The 16851-nt window shown below is 32.8% G+C and overlaps 1 protein-coding gene across 4 annotated transcripts in view; it reads left to right on the top strand.

Moving 5' to 3' along the window:
- Positions 1 to 15995, top strand: part of LOC136038506 (nocturnin-like) — a 79419-nt gene extending 63424 nt beyond the window's left edge. For all 4 annotated transcript variants that reach the window (XM_065721596.1, XM_065721597.1, XM_065721598.1 and 1 more), the window contains one exon: positions 10927 to 15995. In XM_065721596.1, coding sequence (XP_065577668.1) covers positions 10927 to 11616 — 690 coding nt within the window. In that variant the 3' untranslated portion in view covers positions 11617 to 15995. The remainder of the gene's footprint in view (positions 1 to 10926) is intronic.
- The last annotated feature ends 856 nt before the right edge of the window (positions 15996 to 16851 follow it).

The raw sequence follows: 16851 nt of genomic DNA, 5'->3' as shown, positions 1-16851 counted from the left end.
TTGAACATTCTTTTTTGCCATCTTTTCAGGGATAATAAAAATCACTCAAAACTTCTAAGAGAAGCTCATCAACAGTATTGAGAATTGGAGTTTATTCATCAAAAAATAAGGTGATTTTACCGCCATATATAAAACATTTTAGTTGTACCTACAGATCCATAAGTGGTATTTTTCTTTCGGAGAAGTGAATATTTTTTTGCCAACTTTTTAGAGGTGGAAATAATTACAAAAAATATCTACGAAAAGATCGTTAACAGTATTGAAGATCGGGCCTCACCCAAATAAAGTGATTTATTTGTCATATATGGAACGTTCTATTTGCACCTACAGATTCATAAGGGATTGAATTATCATTTTGTCGGAGAAGTGAACTTTTTTTCGCCAACTTTTCAGAAATGGAAATAATCGCCTGAAATTTCCAAAAGGAAAGTTCACTAACGATAACGGTAATATTCATATACAATTTCCAATATTTTTAACACCTTTACTACAAATTTCTCGAATGAACTATCTAAGAAAAGCGGTGATGTATTGGTAAAACCACAACGATAACGACTTCATAATTGTGTAATTTATTGAAATCCTGAGAAAAAACGAACTGTTCTTTCTTCTTTTGCGTCACAGCCACGTCCTTGGTAACCGGAATGTGACGTTTTTGATGTCAACACATACGGTTTAATTCTTCAATAAAGATGATTTTTTAATACCTGTGTTAAGTGGAACCTCAAGACACCCGAAAATTTCTCTGCCGTAGGGTATGCTCGTGCTTAGTGAAGGCTTTACTTTGTGGCACTCATTAAGATGACATTAAGATGACATTAAGATCATTAAGATGACACATGGACATGTTTATGTTTTGTGTCTTGCTATTTTAAAGATCTGGGATTTGTCACGGGGAGGGGGTCAAAAACACGAAAAGGATATGTTTTGTGGTTACATTGTTTTCTGCAATATGATTCCTTTAGCTCATTCTCTTTGGTAAATCTCCCCCGTCCGCATTTGTGGGTATATTTATTGAAAGGCAAATACGCAAGAGTTAATTTCTGGGGAAAGGGCGGCAAAACCTTCTATAAAGAGCCAACAGGGTTAGTTTTCAGAATTTGCTAAAAATGGTAAGGGAAACTCATTAAATTCTTTTTTTTTTTGGGGGGGGGGGCATAGACGTGGATGCGGGTTTCATCTATAACCAAGGATTTAACCTTCTCTGTGAGTAGTGGGGGCTTTTAAGGCCGGAAAACATTCCCATCCCTTCGAGTCCCGATCCCGACACTTTTTTAAGCTTCTTCAAGACCCAGGTGCATGTTGCGTCAAAGGGAATGTTTTATAAGAGACGCGGGTGCTTGTTATGTAATGAAAAATATTTTTTAGGAGTTGCAGGTGTCTGCTACGTAATAAGGAGGGTTCACTTTGGTTTTTACGTAATAGGGAGGGTTTAACTTGGTTCTTACGTTTGGAGGTTTGGAGTTTTATGTTTAGGGATTGGGGTGTTACATAATAGGGTTTGTTAGACTCCATTTGTCAAGCAGGGAAGTTTGTTTTAAGATATTTTTTCATGACGTTTCTAAGTATTTCAAAACGTTTTTTAACACATTTCTCTTCAAGACGTTTCAAGACATCCCAATATATTTATTAAAAAAAAAAAACTAAAAAGACGAAAGAATAAAAAAATAAAATTAAAAAACAAGGCATTACAAGAATTCAAAACCTTAAAAAAGAAAACCAAAACTTTGAAACTTAGTAGATATCATGGTCGGAAATTGGACTTGCCTTAATAATCAAATACCTTTGAAAAAACTGCAATAGAACACAAGGGACAATGAGAATCCATATATATATATATATATATATATATATATATATATATATATATATATATACTAGCTGTTGGGGTGGCGCTTCGCGCCACCCCAACACCTAGTTGGTGGGGGCGCTTCGCGCCCCCCCCAAGCCCCCCCGCGCGCGTAAGTCGTTACGCGCCATAATAGTTACGCGCCATTGTAGTTGTGTCCCTATGTCCCACCTGTGAATATAGATATATATATATATATATGGTTTTAACTACGTAAAACTTGCGAATATACAACATTCTTTGCTGTCCCATTGTCTTTGCATTTAAATAGATTGTCAGGTTATCCCCCTGTTTCCCCCGGTGTCCCCGTTGTAGTTGTGTCCCTGTGTCCCGGTCGTCATTTATATTCCCTGTGTCCCGGGTCCCGGTCATCATTTGTATCCCGGTGTCCCGGTCTGTATATACATTCGTTTTTTAGTTTTGTTTTTCTCCTTTATTTTTTTCCTTTTTTTTTCTTTTTTAGCTTATTTAGATTTTTAGATTTTTTAGTTTTTTATTAGTTTTTAGTTTTTATTTCTTTTTAGTTTTTTTGTCCCGGTCGTCATTTATATCCCCCTGTTTCCCCCGGTGTCCCCGTTGTAGTTGTGTCCCTGTGTCCCGGTCGTTATTTATATTCCCTGTGTCCCGGTCGTCATTTGTATCCCGGTGTACCGGTCTGTATATACATTCGTTTTTTAGTTTTGTTTTTCTCCTTTATTTTTTTCCTTTTTTTTTCTTTTTTAGTTTATTTAGATTTTTAGATTTTTTAGTTTTTTTATTAGTTTTTAGTTTTTTTTTCTTTTTAGTTTTTTTGTAGTTTTTACCTTCTTTTTAGTTTTGTTAATTTTTTTTTTTACTTGTGTCCTGGTCGTCATTTATACTCCCTGTGTCCCGGTGCTTTGTTGATTGCTAATCGAACATTCCTTTTGTCCTGGTCGCTTTCTCTTTGAGTGTCGTCATTTATTTTTTTCTTTTTTAGTTCTTTTAGTTTTTACCTTTTTTAGTTTTTTTTTAGTTTTTAGTTTTTTTAGTTTTTTACCTTTTTTTAGTTTTTTTAGTTTTTTAGCTTTTTTATTTTTTTTATTAGTTTTTAGTTTTTTTGTAGTTTTTGCCTTTTTTTTTAGTTTTTTGTCCTGGTCGCTTTCTCTTTGAGTGTCGTCATTTATTAGTTTTTTCCTTTTTTTTTTTAGTTTTTTATTGGTTTTTACCTTTATTTTAGCTTATTTTTCAGTTTTTTCCTTTTTTTTAGTTTTTTTTTATTTTTTATTTTTTTTAGTTTTTTACCTTTTTTTAGTTTTTTTAGTTTTTTTAGTTTTTTAGCTTTTTTACTTTTTTTATTAGTTTTTAGTTTTTTTTTGTAGTTTTTGCCTTTTTTTAGTTTTTTCAGTTTTTTTTTTAGTTTTTTATTGGTTTTTACCTTTATAGTTTTTTTAGTTTTTTAGCTTTTTTATTTTTTTTATTAGTTTTTAGTTTTTTTTGTAGTTTTTGCCTTTTTTTAGTTTTTTCAGTTTTGACGTCACCTAATCCAGTTTTTTCAGGTGACGTCACCTGACACATCCATCCACACATCCATCCACACATCCACAGACAGACAACTTATTTTTATATATATAGATATATATATATATATATATATATATATATATATATATATCTATATATATCTATATATATATATATATATATATATATATATATATATATATATATATATATATATATATATATATAAATAAGTTGTCTGTGTGTGTGTGTGTGTGTCGAGTGACGTCATGTTTGTGTGTCGACTGACGTCATGTTTGTCGACTGACGTCATTATAAGGATTGAGCTGTATGCGTCATGAAGTTGTTTGTTGACTGACGTCATGTTTGTCAACTGATGAAATTACATACCGGGACACAAATGACGACCGGGACACAGGGAATATAAATGACGACCGGGAACCTCAAAGAGAAATTACAGACTGGGACACCCGGACACAAATAACGACCGGGACACAGGGAATATAAATGACGACCGGGACATAGGGACACAACTACAACGGGGACGCCGGGGGCACAGGCGGGATATATAAATGACGACCGGGACACAGGGATTGTTCGAATAGAAATTACAGACTGGGACACAAATGACGACCGGGACACCGGGACACAGGGAATATAAATGACGACCGGGACACTCAAAGAGAAATTACAAACTGGGATACCGGGACACAATGACGACCGGGACACAGGGAATATAAATGACGACCGGGACACAGGGACACATCATTAGAATAATGAGGTATAGATCTGAATACAGATTGTTTTTCCCATGGACAATTATATGTTGCATGTTCAAGAGTCAGTTAACCTGACAATATATTTATATGCACAGACAATGGGATGCGCCTCAGCAACACGTGTGCAAGTTGCTTAATTTTTAACTGCATAAAACTTGCGGATATGGTAATTCCTCTGATATACTCTGGTAATTCCTCAACACGCTTATTTTTACTTTCTCTTTCAGCCGCAAGTCAGGTTTCTCGTTGCTCTCGTAATACGTCGATACACTTTCTTTTGGTAATTTCTCTCTAAGCCACAAGCCTAAGCCCCTCCCCCTAAAGCAACGCGTTTGCAAGGTGCTAATTTTTAGCTGCGTAAAACTTGTAAATATGCAACATTCTTCGCAGTCCCATTGTCTGTGCATATAAATAGATTGTCCGTTTACCGACTCTAGAACATGCAACATATAATTGTCCATGGGAAAAACAATCTGTATTAAGATCTATACCACATTTTCTAACGATTGCTCTTGAGTTTCGTTGGTGGTGATTGCATATGCTAATCGAATTGCAAATTGCAATCTTTTAAATTGAAAAGGCAGATCCGTTGGAATCATGGAAATGCGAGGAAAAAGAACAGTCTCACCCTCGGAAGGCCCTGTCAAGATTGTCACCTCTATTACTCGTAAAGCCGCAAGCCTGGTTTTGCGTTGGTCTGGTGATTCCTCGACACGCCTTCTTTTTTACTATCTCTGTCAGCTGGAAGCCTGGTTTCGCGTTGCTCTGGTGGTTCCTCGACACGCCTTCGTTGACGTAAAGCCGCGAGCCTGGTCCCGCGTTGCTCTGGTGATTCCTCGACACGCCTTCTTTTTACTATCTCTGTCAGCTGCAAGCCTGGTTTCGCGTTGCTCTGGTGGTTCCTCGACGTCATATTGTGACAGACAGCAGATAACAGACAACAGCCAGTACATATATATATATATATATATATATATATATATATATATATACATATATATATATATATATATATATATATATATATATAAATCTAAAGGGAACGGTGTGTGAAAGCACAGAATGGTTGGCCCCCAACCCCCCATTTCACTCTCTGGCTGAAGGGCCAAGTAACGGAGATCAGCACCGCCGGTAGGGTCTGTAAAGTCTAATGGCATATTTTTTACCTTTATATATATATATATATATATATATATATATATATATATATATATATATATATACTAGCTGTTGGGGTGGCGCTTCGCGCCACCCCAACACCTAGTTGGTGGGGGCGCTTCGCGCCCCCCCCAAGCCCCCCCGCGCGCGTAAGTCGTTACGCGCCATAATAGTTACGCGCCATTGTAGTTGTGTCCCTATGTCCCACCTGTGAATATAGATATATATATATATATGGTTTTAACTACGTAAAACTTGCGAATATACAACATTCTTTGCTGTCCCATTGTCTTTGCATATAAATAGATTGTCAGGTTATCCCCCTGTTTCCCCCGGTGTCCCCGTTGTAGTTGTGTCCCTGTGTCCCGGTCGTCATTTATATTCCCTGTGTCCCGGGTCCCGGTCATCATTTGTATCCCGGTGTCCCGGTCTGTATATACATTCGTTTTTTAGTTTTGTTTTTCTCCTTTATTTTTTTCCTTTTTTTTTCTTTTTTAGCTTATTTAGATTTTTAGATTTTTTAGTTTTTTTTATTAGTTTTTAGTTTTTATTTCTTTTTAGTTTTTTTGTCCCGGTCGTCATTTATATCCCCCTGTTTCCCCCGGTGTCCCCGTTGTAGTTGTGTCCCTGTGTCCCGGTCGTTATTTATTTTTTAGTTTTTTACCTTTTTTTAGTTTTTTTAGTTTTTTAGCTTTTTTATTTTTTTTATTAGTTTTTAGTTTTTTTGTAGTTTTTGCCTTTTTTTTAGTTTTTTTAGTTTTTTAGCTTTTTTATTAGTTTTTAGTTTTTTTTGTAGTTTTTGCCTTTTTTTAGTTTTTTTAGTTTTTTAGCTTTTTTATTTTTTTTATTAGTTTTTAGTTTTTTTTGTAGTTTTTGCCTTTTTTTAGTTTTTTCAGTTTTGACGTCACCTGATCCAGTTTTTTCAGGTGACGTCACCTGATCCACGATCCACAGATCCACAGACAACTTATTTTTATATATATAGATAGTTTTTTTTTTTTACTTATGTCCTGGTCGTCATTTATACTCCCTGTGTCCCGGTGCTTTGTTGATTGCTAATCGAACATTCCTTTTGTCCTGGTCGCTTTCTCTTTGAGTGTCGTCATTTATTAGTTTTTTCCTTTTTTTTTTTAGTTTTTTATTGGTTTTTACCTTTATTTTAGCTTATTTTTCAGTTTTTTCCTTTTTTTTAGTTTTTTTTTATTTTTTATTTTTTTTAGTTTTTTACCTTTTTTTAGTTTTTTTAGTTTTTTTAGTTTTTTAGCTTTTTTACTTTTTTTATTAGTTTTTAGTTTTTTTTGTAGTTTTTGCCTTTTTTTAGTTTTTTCAGTTTTTTTTTAGTTTTTTATTGGTTTTTACCTTTATAGTTTTTTTAGTTTTTTAGCTTTTTTATTTTTTTTATTAGTTTTTAGTTTTTTTTTGTAGTTTTTGCCTTTTTTTAGTTTTTTCAGTTTTGACGTCACCTAATCCAGTTTTTTCAGGTGACGTCACCTGACACATCCATCCATCCATCCACAGACAGACAACTTATTTTTATATATATAGATATATATATTTATATATATATATATACATATATATATATATATATATATATATATATATATATATATATATATATATATATATATATATATATATTTATATATATATATATATATATATATATATATATATATATATATATATATATATATATATATATATATATATATATATATATATATATATTTTGAATCAATAAACATTAGTTGTACTTGGGTGTATTGAATTATTATTTTCTCCGAAAAAATGATGTGGCATTACCCTGCTGGTTTGATAGTAAATTTGCTAATCGATTTATATATTGATATGAAATTTGGAGAAATAGACTGAACTTCGAAAGAGACCGAAATGTATACGACTTCAAAATAAAAATCAGTTATATAATTATTTTGCTTTTAACAACCATTGGAAAAAAATACAAAAGTATAAGGGATTAGGATATAAGTAAAATAGCTTATTACTTAAATAGAATTATTTAACTAATTTGAAAAATTCATCTCACCCGCTTATTGTAACACAATATTTAGTTAAATAAGTAGTGGAAAGTTAAAACAGGATTTGATATTAATTGCTTTTCCGACAACGTGGGGAATGAGAATCTTGAATGGAACAAAATGATTAGCTTTAGATAAAAATGAATTGTTTGGCACTTTATGGGGCTGGAGTGGCGCTTCCCACCACATCAACACCCAGTTGGTGGGGGCGCTTCACGCCCCCCCAAGCCCCCACGCGCGCGTAAGTCGATACGCGCCATATTAGTTATGCGCCATTGTAGTTGTGTCCCTGTGTCCCACCTGTGAATAGATCGTCAATCGTCAAGTTTTCTACTGTTTTAAAAAGTAGAGTTAAATAGTGTTAAAGTAGAGAGAAAGAGTCAAACTTTAGCGTAAAGAGTGGGGCGTTGATGAGGAAGCAGCCCCTTTCATATACGAAGTAATTTTTGTTCGTTTTAAGTTTTAATGCCGCTCCTTACTTTCCGTTAAAAAAACTTGTTTTTTTTTTTAATTAATAGCGTATCAAAGTATAGCAAAGGTATATTGCGTTATTGTGCACGCGTGAAAGAGGAGCCCATGAAGAAATGTTCCAAATGTTTTTTTTAAAATGGAGAATGTAGGAACAGGGTTGCCATTTTATGTCAAAAGGACATATTCCCATGAGCCGGAACACAATGACATTAAAGTGCCCAAAAGAAATAAATTTTTGAAATTTGGGGCATGAAAAGGCACAGAAGGGACAGATTGTGTAAATTAATGACATAAAACGAAACATTTCCCAACTGGGTGTATATTTTGGTAGAAATAACTTGTTAGTTTTTACCAAAGTAGTGCTTTTCTTATTTTTTCTAGCATCCAGGTTTTGCCAGAGATGTGCAAATGATTTTGTTAAAAGTAAAGGTATTTACATGTTTACACGAGTTTTGTGCTTACATACAAGTCATTGTGTATGAATGTTTATATATATATATATATATATATATATATATATATATATATATATATATATATATATATATATATATATATATATATATATATATATATATATGTTTTCGTTATATTTGATGTCAAACGGCCGGCTTGAAATAGGTTTACAAAATGTCTTTTGGTTAGTAATACAACTGATGAAAATAGGCTAACCTCTAGTTTTTTAGATTGTAAGATGGTCACATTTTAGCTAAAAATGACACATTTTTGGATGCTCAGGGGACATATTCATGGACCAAAAAGTTGGCAACCCTGAGCAGAAACCCTTCTTACTGTATAGATGCCTATGCTGCGGTCTATAGCAAAGAGTGCTGGTAACTTATTTGAGTGGAAACTGGCGCGAGTGTTAAAAAAAACATCACCCACCTCCATCTAGCGTTTGGTGCTTCTTGACGTTTGGTGTCAATGCAGTAATAAGGCAAAACGACTGTGATTCGATTAATTGGCAAAATTATTGCAAGAGCAAGGAAAAAAAAATCACGAAACGCCAAGTGCTAAATGGCGTTTGGTTATTTTCATTTACATTATCGCCAGTTTCCACTCTGATAGGGTACTTATACTTTCTGGTCTATAGTTTAAAGTTAAACTAACACGCGGTCGGGTAACTATATATTGTTTCCTACGTCTGATTACATCCGGGAAGTCAAAGTAAATTAATAATTCTTGCCAAACCGAAATTCTGCGTCAAGTTCAAGAACAAGAAGTTTTGGCAGTTGTTTTGTATGTCCAGTAGGCATCTGTAGTTAATTTCCTTTTAGTAAATACTTTTTGCTAAATTATACTTATACTTTACTATAATACTATTTGAATTATAGTTTTACTTATGTAATTTTTTATAATACTATTAAAATAATACTTTTACTTTTGATTTCCTATTAGTTAATAAAAAAGCAAATTTGTTCAACTGAAAGTAAGGAGCAACATTAAAACTTAAAATGAAAAGAAATCTATTACGTATATGAGAAGGTTCGCCCCTTCGTCAATACCTCGCTCTTTACGCTAAAGTTCAAATTTTTGTTCTAATTCTTTGAGAATGACCCCTGAATCACAAAGACCGTTTAATTCTCTTCAGACTTGTGTGATTCAGACCTCTGCTCACTTCACACCCGACCTGCGTTTATAATGATGGTTGTGTTTAAGCTCACTTTTAGATGTTTGATACGAATAAGAGGAGAGGATGGATTTTCATATCGAAAAGCGACCTTGTGGAATTTCGGTAAAAAAAAAAAAAAATGAGGCATCAGTTCAACCTCTGAAAAAATAGATGAATATTCAGATCAGCACACTTACAGCCCAGTTTTTGAAGCATAAAAGTAACTTATTTATTATCTACCATTATTATTATTATTTATTATAATTTTAATTATTTATTAGTTCCGTCTAAAAGTAACTTGTTTTCTTGGAAAGTTAAACTTCCTTAGTATGATTCAATTTCCCTAGATCTAAAATAGGTTTGGAGGCTAATGGCCGAGAATATATTCAGGATTTTTTTCTTTTTTTTTTAGGGGGGAGGGGTACATAAAACCTTTAAAAGCGCATTGAAAATTAGTCCACATTTTCTTTTGTTAAGTTTTTACGAGTCGGACAAAAATTTTATGGGAAGGGGCCAAAACCCCCTCCTCCCCTGGATACGGCCTTCCCCATGGTTTTTGGGAGATTTGGCCTTTAGGGATGTAAACTTCCAGGATTTTCACTTTTGTTATTTTCTTTCTTTCTTTATTTATAGCTGGAAAAAGACCTATTTTCTATTGTTAATTCCAAATATGTGTATACTGTTTGTTTTGGCCTTATTGAAGGGGTCAAATTTATAAAGAAATGTCATTGGCTGAAGCGCAGCGAAACTCTTGGGAGAAGGTGTGGTTTTATTTAATGAAGATATACATTAATACCTTTTAAAACTCAGGAGGGGAGGCAATTTTGCTTCTTTTTTTTTCAGTGAAATACCTAAAAAGTATTTTGCAAAATCTAGAGGAGCAATTAACCCCTACTCTACCTCGCAATCGGTGCCCATGGCTATTGGGAATTACCTTTTTTCATAGATAGTTTCTGATCTAGATTGTTTCTAATTGGTAAATTCTTACTTATGAAAAGTAAATATCTAGAATTTATTCTATTTTAAAGTCAAGTATAGTACCGTCTAGTGTAGTAATAAATAATGTTATTAATCCCTCTGGAATATTAAAATTGAATATATAGAACTAAATCTTTATTCACTAAAATGAAAAATCTAGATTTTTTTTTCTACTATTTGAAACCTAAAGTGGTGTTCCCCATAATATTTTCGACCAATTGGTAAAAACAACTAAAATTGTGTACTTATTTTACAGCAATTTTGCAAGTTTTTTCCCAATATTTTTACCAGAATTTGAAAAATTGTAAAAAATAGAAAATGTATGAAACTCTAGAACAGCATAAAGTAAGCATAAACACTTCAAATTTAAATATACATAAAATACTTAAATGGTATAGGTAAAAAATAATATTAAAAAACAAGAATTGACATATCATATAAGTCAATTAAGTCCAAACAAGGGAAAAAAGAAGGGATTATAATCTCATTTCTTATTTTTTATTTGCTTTTAGCAAGTTTTCTTAGGTATACATTTGCATTAATTTTTCTGTTTTTCAGGAAGTGGATCATTTCAACTTTTTTGCTAAAACGATGTCAACTCAAGGTTACGACGGCTATTTCTTCCCTAAACCTGATTCTCCTTGCGTCTACGTAAAAGGTAACAACGGACCTGACGGCTGTGCAATATTTTATCGCAAATCCAAATTTGAATTAATCAAAACTGCTACGCGAACAGTTGAAGTGTGGCATGTCCAAAGCAACCAAGTCCTTATCCTTCAAGTTTTACGGCATATTGCAACAGGTCGCGAAATTTGTGTCGCAACCACACACCTTAAAGCAAAACAGGGGGCGTTACTATCAAATCTTAGAAATGAGCAAGGAAAAGATATATTAGCCTTTTTGACAGACGAGTTCTCAAACAGACCAATAATCATAGCTGGTGATTTTAATGCCGAGCCGTGCGAGCCAGTTTATACAACTATGCGAACGCACCCTAGGATGCAACTTGATTCTGCCTATGCCAAATTAACTAATAACAATTCAGAGCCTGACTACACGACATGGAAGGTTCGAGAAGAAGGGGAAATAAGACATACTATAGATTATATTTTTTACAGTACGAGTAATTTAGATGTCGAAATGGTGTTGGAGATTCCCGATGAAGAAAAAATAGGGCAAGACCGCCTGCCATCTATGTCCTACCCGTCAGATCATCTTTCGTTGGCAGCTGATTTTAAATTCTTATGATTTACTAACCTATTTATTCGCTCTTTTTAAAGAATAATTACGATTACTTTTCTTAAAATCATTATTTACTTTATTGCAAGACTTTGAGTATGACCAAAATATAGCCAAACGGTTATAGAAGGTCTGAATAAAAAGGCATAGATAAAGTAAGTATAGCATGCTTATATTAATTGTTATGTACTTTTTGTTATTTCTTTAGAAAATTTTTCTACGAAAAAGAAACCGTCTCGATAAATATGTTCGTATTCTCTGTAATTTAATGGATTCTGGAGATTTTTTTTTACTCGTTTTACCTTCTAGTACATATTTCATTCAGTAATCAGACACAAAAAACGCGCGCTTTTTCCCACCTTTCAGGATGAAAGGATGATAGAAATGCTTGCACCTATCGAAAGAGTTTATGGGTCCGTGCCCCCTCCCTAGAAATTATTATATTGTGATTTTTCCTTCCCCCAACCAAAAAAAAATTCGCGATTGTGGCTGCTTTTAAAGAGAAGGAGTGGATAAATTAAAACAGAATTTATTTCTTTTTTTGTAAACTTCCATTTAAGGTCAGAATATATAAAGTACAATTTTGATCTATGACAAATTCACGTGATCATATAAATTGGGGGAAGGAGCTTAGTCCAAGACCATGGTAAATCAAGAAAAGATATGTTCTCAAGGGTGTATCCAGGGTTTTGTTTGGGGGGGGGGGCAAAAAGACTTTAAAAACTTATCAAAAATTTGTTTATATGCATTTTTGTTATATTCTGATGAGTCGGGCAATTTTTGTAGAGGAGAGGGGTCAAAACGTGTACCCCCTAGCCTTTAAGATTAGACTAACAAGTTTCGATTTTAAAAACTTGAAATCCCAAGTAGGAAAGCATATATATCCCGTTTGGAAGTTATGATTTTCCCCTAGATATTCTGACATTTTTTGTAAAATTTGCTTATTTTTTATAATTCTTGTCTTTCTTCCAACCAGAAAAATTCAGCGTACGTGGTTGACGTTCCAAACGAAAGTAGTGGAGGAAAAGTAGAATTTAGGTTTTTTTTATTGATAGGGGTAAAAGGATAAACGTTTAATATACCCTATTGTAGGAGAAAAGGATAGAACGTTTAGGCGGCAAAGGATAAATGTTGAATATAGAACCAGATAAACTATAATGAAACATCATAATAATTTAAGATCTTAAAAACAACGCACTGAATTTTCTTGTAAGCTTTTATTTAAAGTTAGAATGTGTATAATACAATCTTTGTCTATTTAAAATTGAGATAGCAGTGTATATCGGAGGAAGGCTTAGTTACTCCAAATATCATTTAATCAATTGAAACATTTAATTTCACTTGCTTTACTTGAAGATTCGAATAGAAGTAGGCTGGGGTATATCAAAACGTGAAACATCATACATTTACATGAAAGCTCAAAATATTTATGAATTTTGATTCGAATCTAAATATTGCGTAATATTTTGAATTTAACCAAGTAGTGTTTTCGCTAAATAGTAACTTTTCTCCAGTATAGAGGACGCGGGTTCGAATCCCAGTGTACCCAATTCTTCTGTTTGGGACGGGGGTCAGTGTCGTGACTCTGTAAGCTTAGCCAGAGTCGACCCAGCTCTAAATGGGTACCTGGAGAAATCTGGGGAAGGTAAACAGGAAGGGTGTGCGAAAGCACAGGATGGCTGGCCCCCAACCCCCCATTGCACTTCCTGGCTGAAGGGCCAAGAAACGGAGATCAGCACCGCCGGTACGGACCGTAAAGTCTAATGCCGTATCCTTTACTTTTTTTTTTACCTTTTTCTCCAGTATGGCTCGAAAAAATGTGCTATTGAAGACCTATTGAAGATTGTGCTATTGAAATTCGAAATATATTCTTTTTTTATTGCTTTTGACGAACGATTTTTTTTTTGTAAAAGAAAGATTTTTGTATGGCCTTGTAGATAAGACTAGAAGTTTACATTTTAAAAGCTGAAAATGTAGCGCATTTTAGAAAAAAAAAAATGAAAATTTTAAATTATCTTAGACCCAAATAAGTTACCGCAAATGCAACTGATCTATAGACCCTATTTCTTTTAATAGAATAGATTACAAAATACCCTTTTGACAACTTGTTTCGTATAACGCCTTTTAAATTACTGAAGTCGAAGTGTTGAAATAGGAAAACTAATAAATACGTCCAAAGTGATGAACCTACCTTGGGTTCTCACAGCTTCTTTTCCTGTTTTATGTCGTTCCATTTCAACTATTATGCTCACCTACATGTCCATGAGGCGGGTGGCCTTACTCAGAAGGTGGCATACTCACTCGTCGTTAGTATATCGACTTTTGAATGGGCTTGCAATTTTTTTTTTATAGTTGGACTAAGGGAAAATTCCACTTAAAGTTAAAATTGAAAATGGTCCAAAAAGCCCCGACCAACAATTAGACAACTGATGTTCGTAATATCTAACATAAATGTTAATTAAAAAAACTCCTAAATTTTTAATTTGTGAGTAATTGTTTCCCAAAAGTTAAGGCAAATATTTTTGAATCAGATTTTGTAAATCTTAACAGTTTATTTTCAAGTATACTAGCTCATCGTAGTTGGAATAAGTCTAAAATAAAAAAAAATACACCTTAAAAATAAGCTTTTTTTGTTGCTGAACATGGCAGAATTGGCCTGCATTTATGGAAAATATGAAATAATTTATTTTGTCCCAGAGGGGAGTGGCCTAACTCAGAAGGTGGTCTACGCACTCGTCGTTAGTGTATCAATCTACTACGTTCAGTTGAAGTATATTAGCGTCTTGGCTGCTTCTTGAACTATTTTAGAGCGAGCGGAAACGCAAACATTTTTGAGAAAAATAACGCATGTTTTAAGGATAGTTAGTTAAAAATGAAACTAAATTAAACTGATAAATTCGAAAATTTTTTAAACTTCAACGCTAAGAATAGAAAGATACCGAAAAATTACCTATATTTGTGACCAGTCATCTTACTGTCTGAATGTAGTAGAACTTTAGAATTGAATAAAAGAGAAATTAAATTAGCCAAGAATTAATAAAATCAAATTAGTACCTGCCATTTTCTTTAGTATAAATATGCAGCTTTTATTTTAAATACAAATTTGTTCATTATAAACAAAATTTTTTAAATATTTTAATTAATTAAAATTAAAATTAAATTTTTAAGACTTTTTTTAAATATTTAAATTTTACAATCTGAACACGTTTTTGACGTTGATACTGCCTTGAGAAACTGTGGAGCGAAAGTAGAGCGTAATTTCGGAGAAATAAATTTTGTATTTGGATTTCTTTTAAATTGACATTTATATCAATTTTAGAACCTTGTATCCCTACCTCTTTTTAGGAAAATGTCTTAGAAACGACATCTATGATTGCCACCTATTTTCACAATTATTGTCACCTTTGATTATCAGAATCCATTATATGCATCCATTATTGATAGGTTCTAGGAGTTGAGTTAAGTAATTGTTCTATGCAACCTTGATCATTGCCTGCAGTCATTTTTGAGAGTATATTCTGTTATTGGGAATTTTTCAGTTTTTTTCGTCTTATCAAATAACTGTATATGCTTAGGCTTGATAAATTCCTATGTCATTTGCAATTCTTGTAAATAATATGTACGTCTTAAGACATATATTATAGCGATACGTATAAGCGATGCGGTAATTATATATTGTGTGTAGGAGAATTGTTGATTGAGTATAGCATTATAGTGAGTTTGCGCATCGGTATATGTACCGATCGGTATATGTACCGATCGATATATGTCGGTATGTATTATATCAGGGACTTCAACCATTGGCTGCTTTAATTGCTCCTTATTGAATGAACCTGATCTCACGTGTATATTTTGTTATTTATTTACTTATTTCGACTGGTTTTGTTGATGTAAAACAATGTTCATGTTAAAAATGTATGAAAATGCTATAATTGAAATGATTTTCAATATTAACGAAGATTAATTATTAATGAAATATACAGATAAAAAATTAAAGTATATTACAATCTGAAAGCTGAAAAGCATACTGAAAGCATATCTGCATTTGTTTCATTTTTTTTTGTCAAAGCAAAAAAATTTTATTTTTGAGGAAATCAGAGTGTAATGTCTTTGAGTCTTGAATCTAAAAATCATGTATGAATACTCAAAAATAGAGTTCTAAATAAGTATTTGACAAGTTTTATTAAAAAAAAAGAACAAGAAAAAAAGTAATCTAATGAATAAGTTGTTATTATCATTGATTCGTAACTTAAATCCTGTCATCCTGTTTCTTAAGACGTTTTTCGTCAAGAAAAGTTACAGATAAATCTTTAAAGTGATGTGTCACATTCTTTATCCGGCACCAAGGTGAATGCCCCCCTCTAACCAAAAGTAAAAAAAAAACACAAGGAGATTGCTTTATAAATTAATGTTAATCATTAAAGGAATATGTCAGATAATAAACAGAATCATACTATAAACCGTAAACATAAATATTCTGCAAACAAAGGGCCTAACTTGAGGGGGAGAGGGTGGCAGATTTTGAAAATACCCTTTTCTGGTGTTTACATGGAAAAGAAATCGCTCCCCCCTGGATTTTACAATATATATTTTTTCTATCTTCATTAAAAAAAGGTTAGATACAAATTGCTCTCTGTCCCTCTACATTTTCGTACCAGCGCCCTTTCTAAAACATTTCTACATTTTTTGAAAAACAAAATGCTTGTTAAAACACACGTAATTCACATTTAATGTTCTTCCTTTTGGGGCTATTAAAGTGTAACTTCTCTGACTTTTGAATAAAAAGAGATATATTTGGAGTACATGTTCCAGAAAAAAACCCAAATAAGCACTACCAGCAAAAGCAAAAACCATCACACGAAAATCATTGCAGAAAAAAATTTGTCATTAATATGTAGATTTTAAATATTAACTTGAACATCGTTTGTATCTCTTAAAGTCCAATGATGATAATGCAGAGGCGTATGTAGATTTTAAATATTAACTTGAACATCGTTTGTATCTCTTAAAGTCCAATGATGATAATGCAGAGGCGTATGTAGATTTTAAATATTAACTTGAACATCGTTTGTATCTCTTAAAGTCCAATGATGATAATGCAGAGGCGTATGTAGATTTTAAATATTAACTTGAACATCGTTTGTATCTCTTAAAGTCCAATGATGATAATGCAGAGGCGTATGTAGATTTTAAATATTAACTTGAACATCGTTTGTATCTCTTAAAGTCCAATGATGATAATGC

The sequence above is a fragment of the Artemia franciscana genome, chromosome 18 (assembly GCF_032884065.1).
Source record: "Artemia franciscana chromosome 18, ASM3288406v1, whole genome shotgun sequence".
Lineage (NCBI taxonomy): Eukaryota > Metazoa > Arthropoda > Branchiopoda > Anostraca > Artemiidae > Artemia > Artemia franciscana.
Note: the sequence above shows the minus strand (reverse complement) of the source record. Positions and strands in the feature narration are given on the sequence as shown.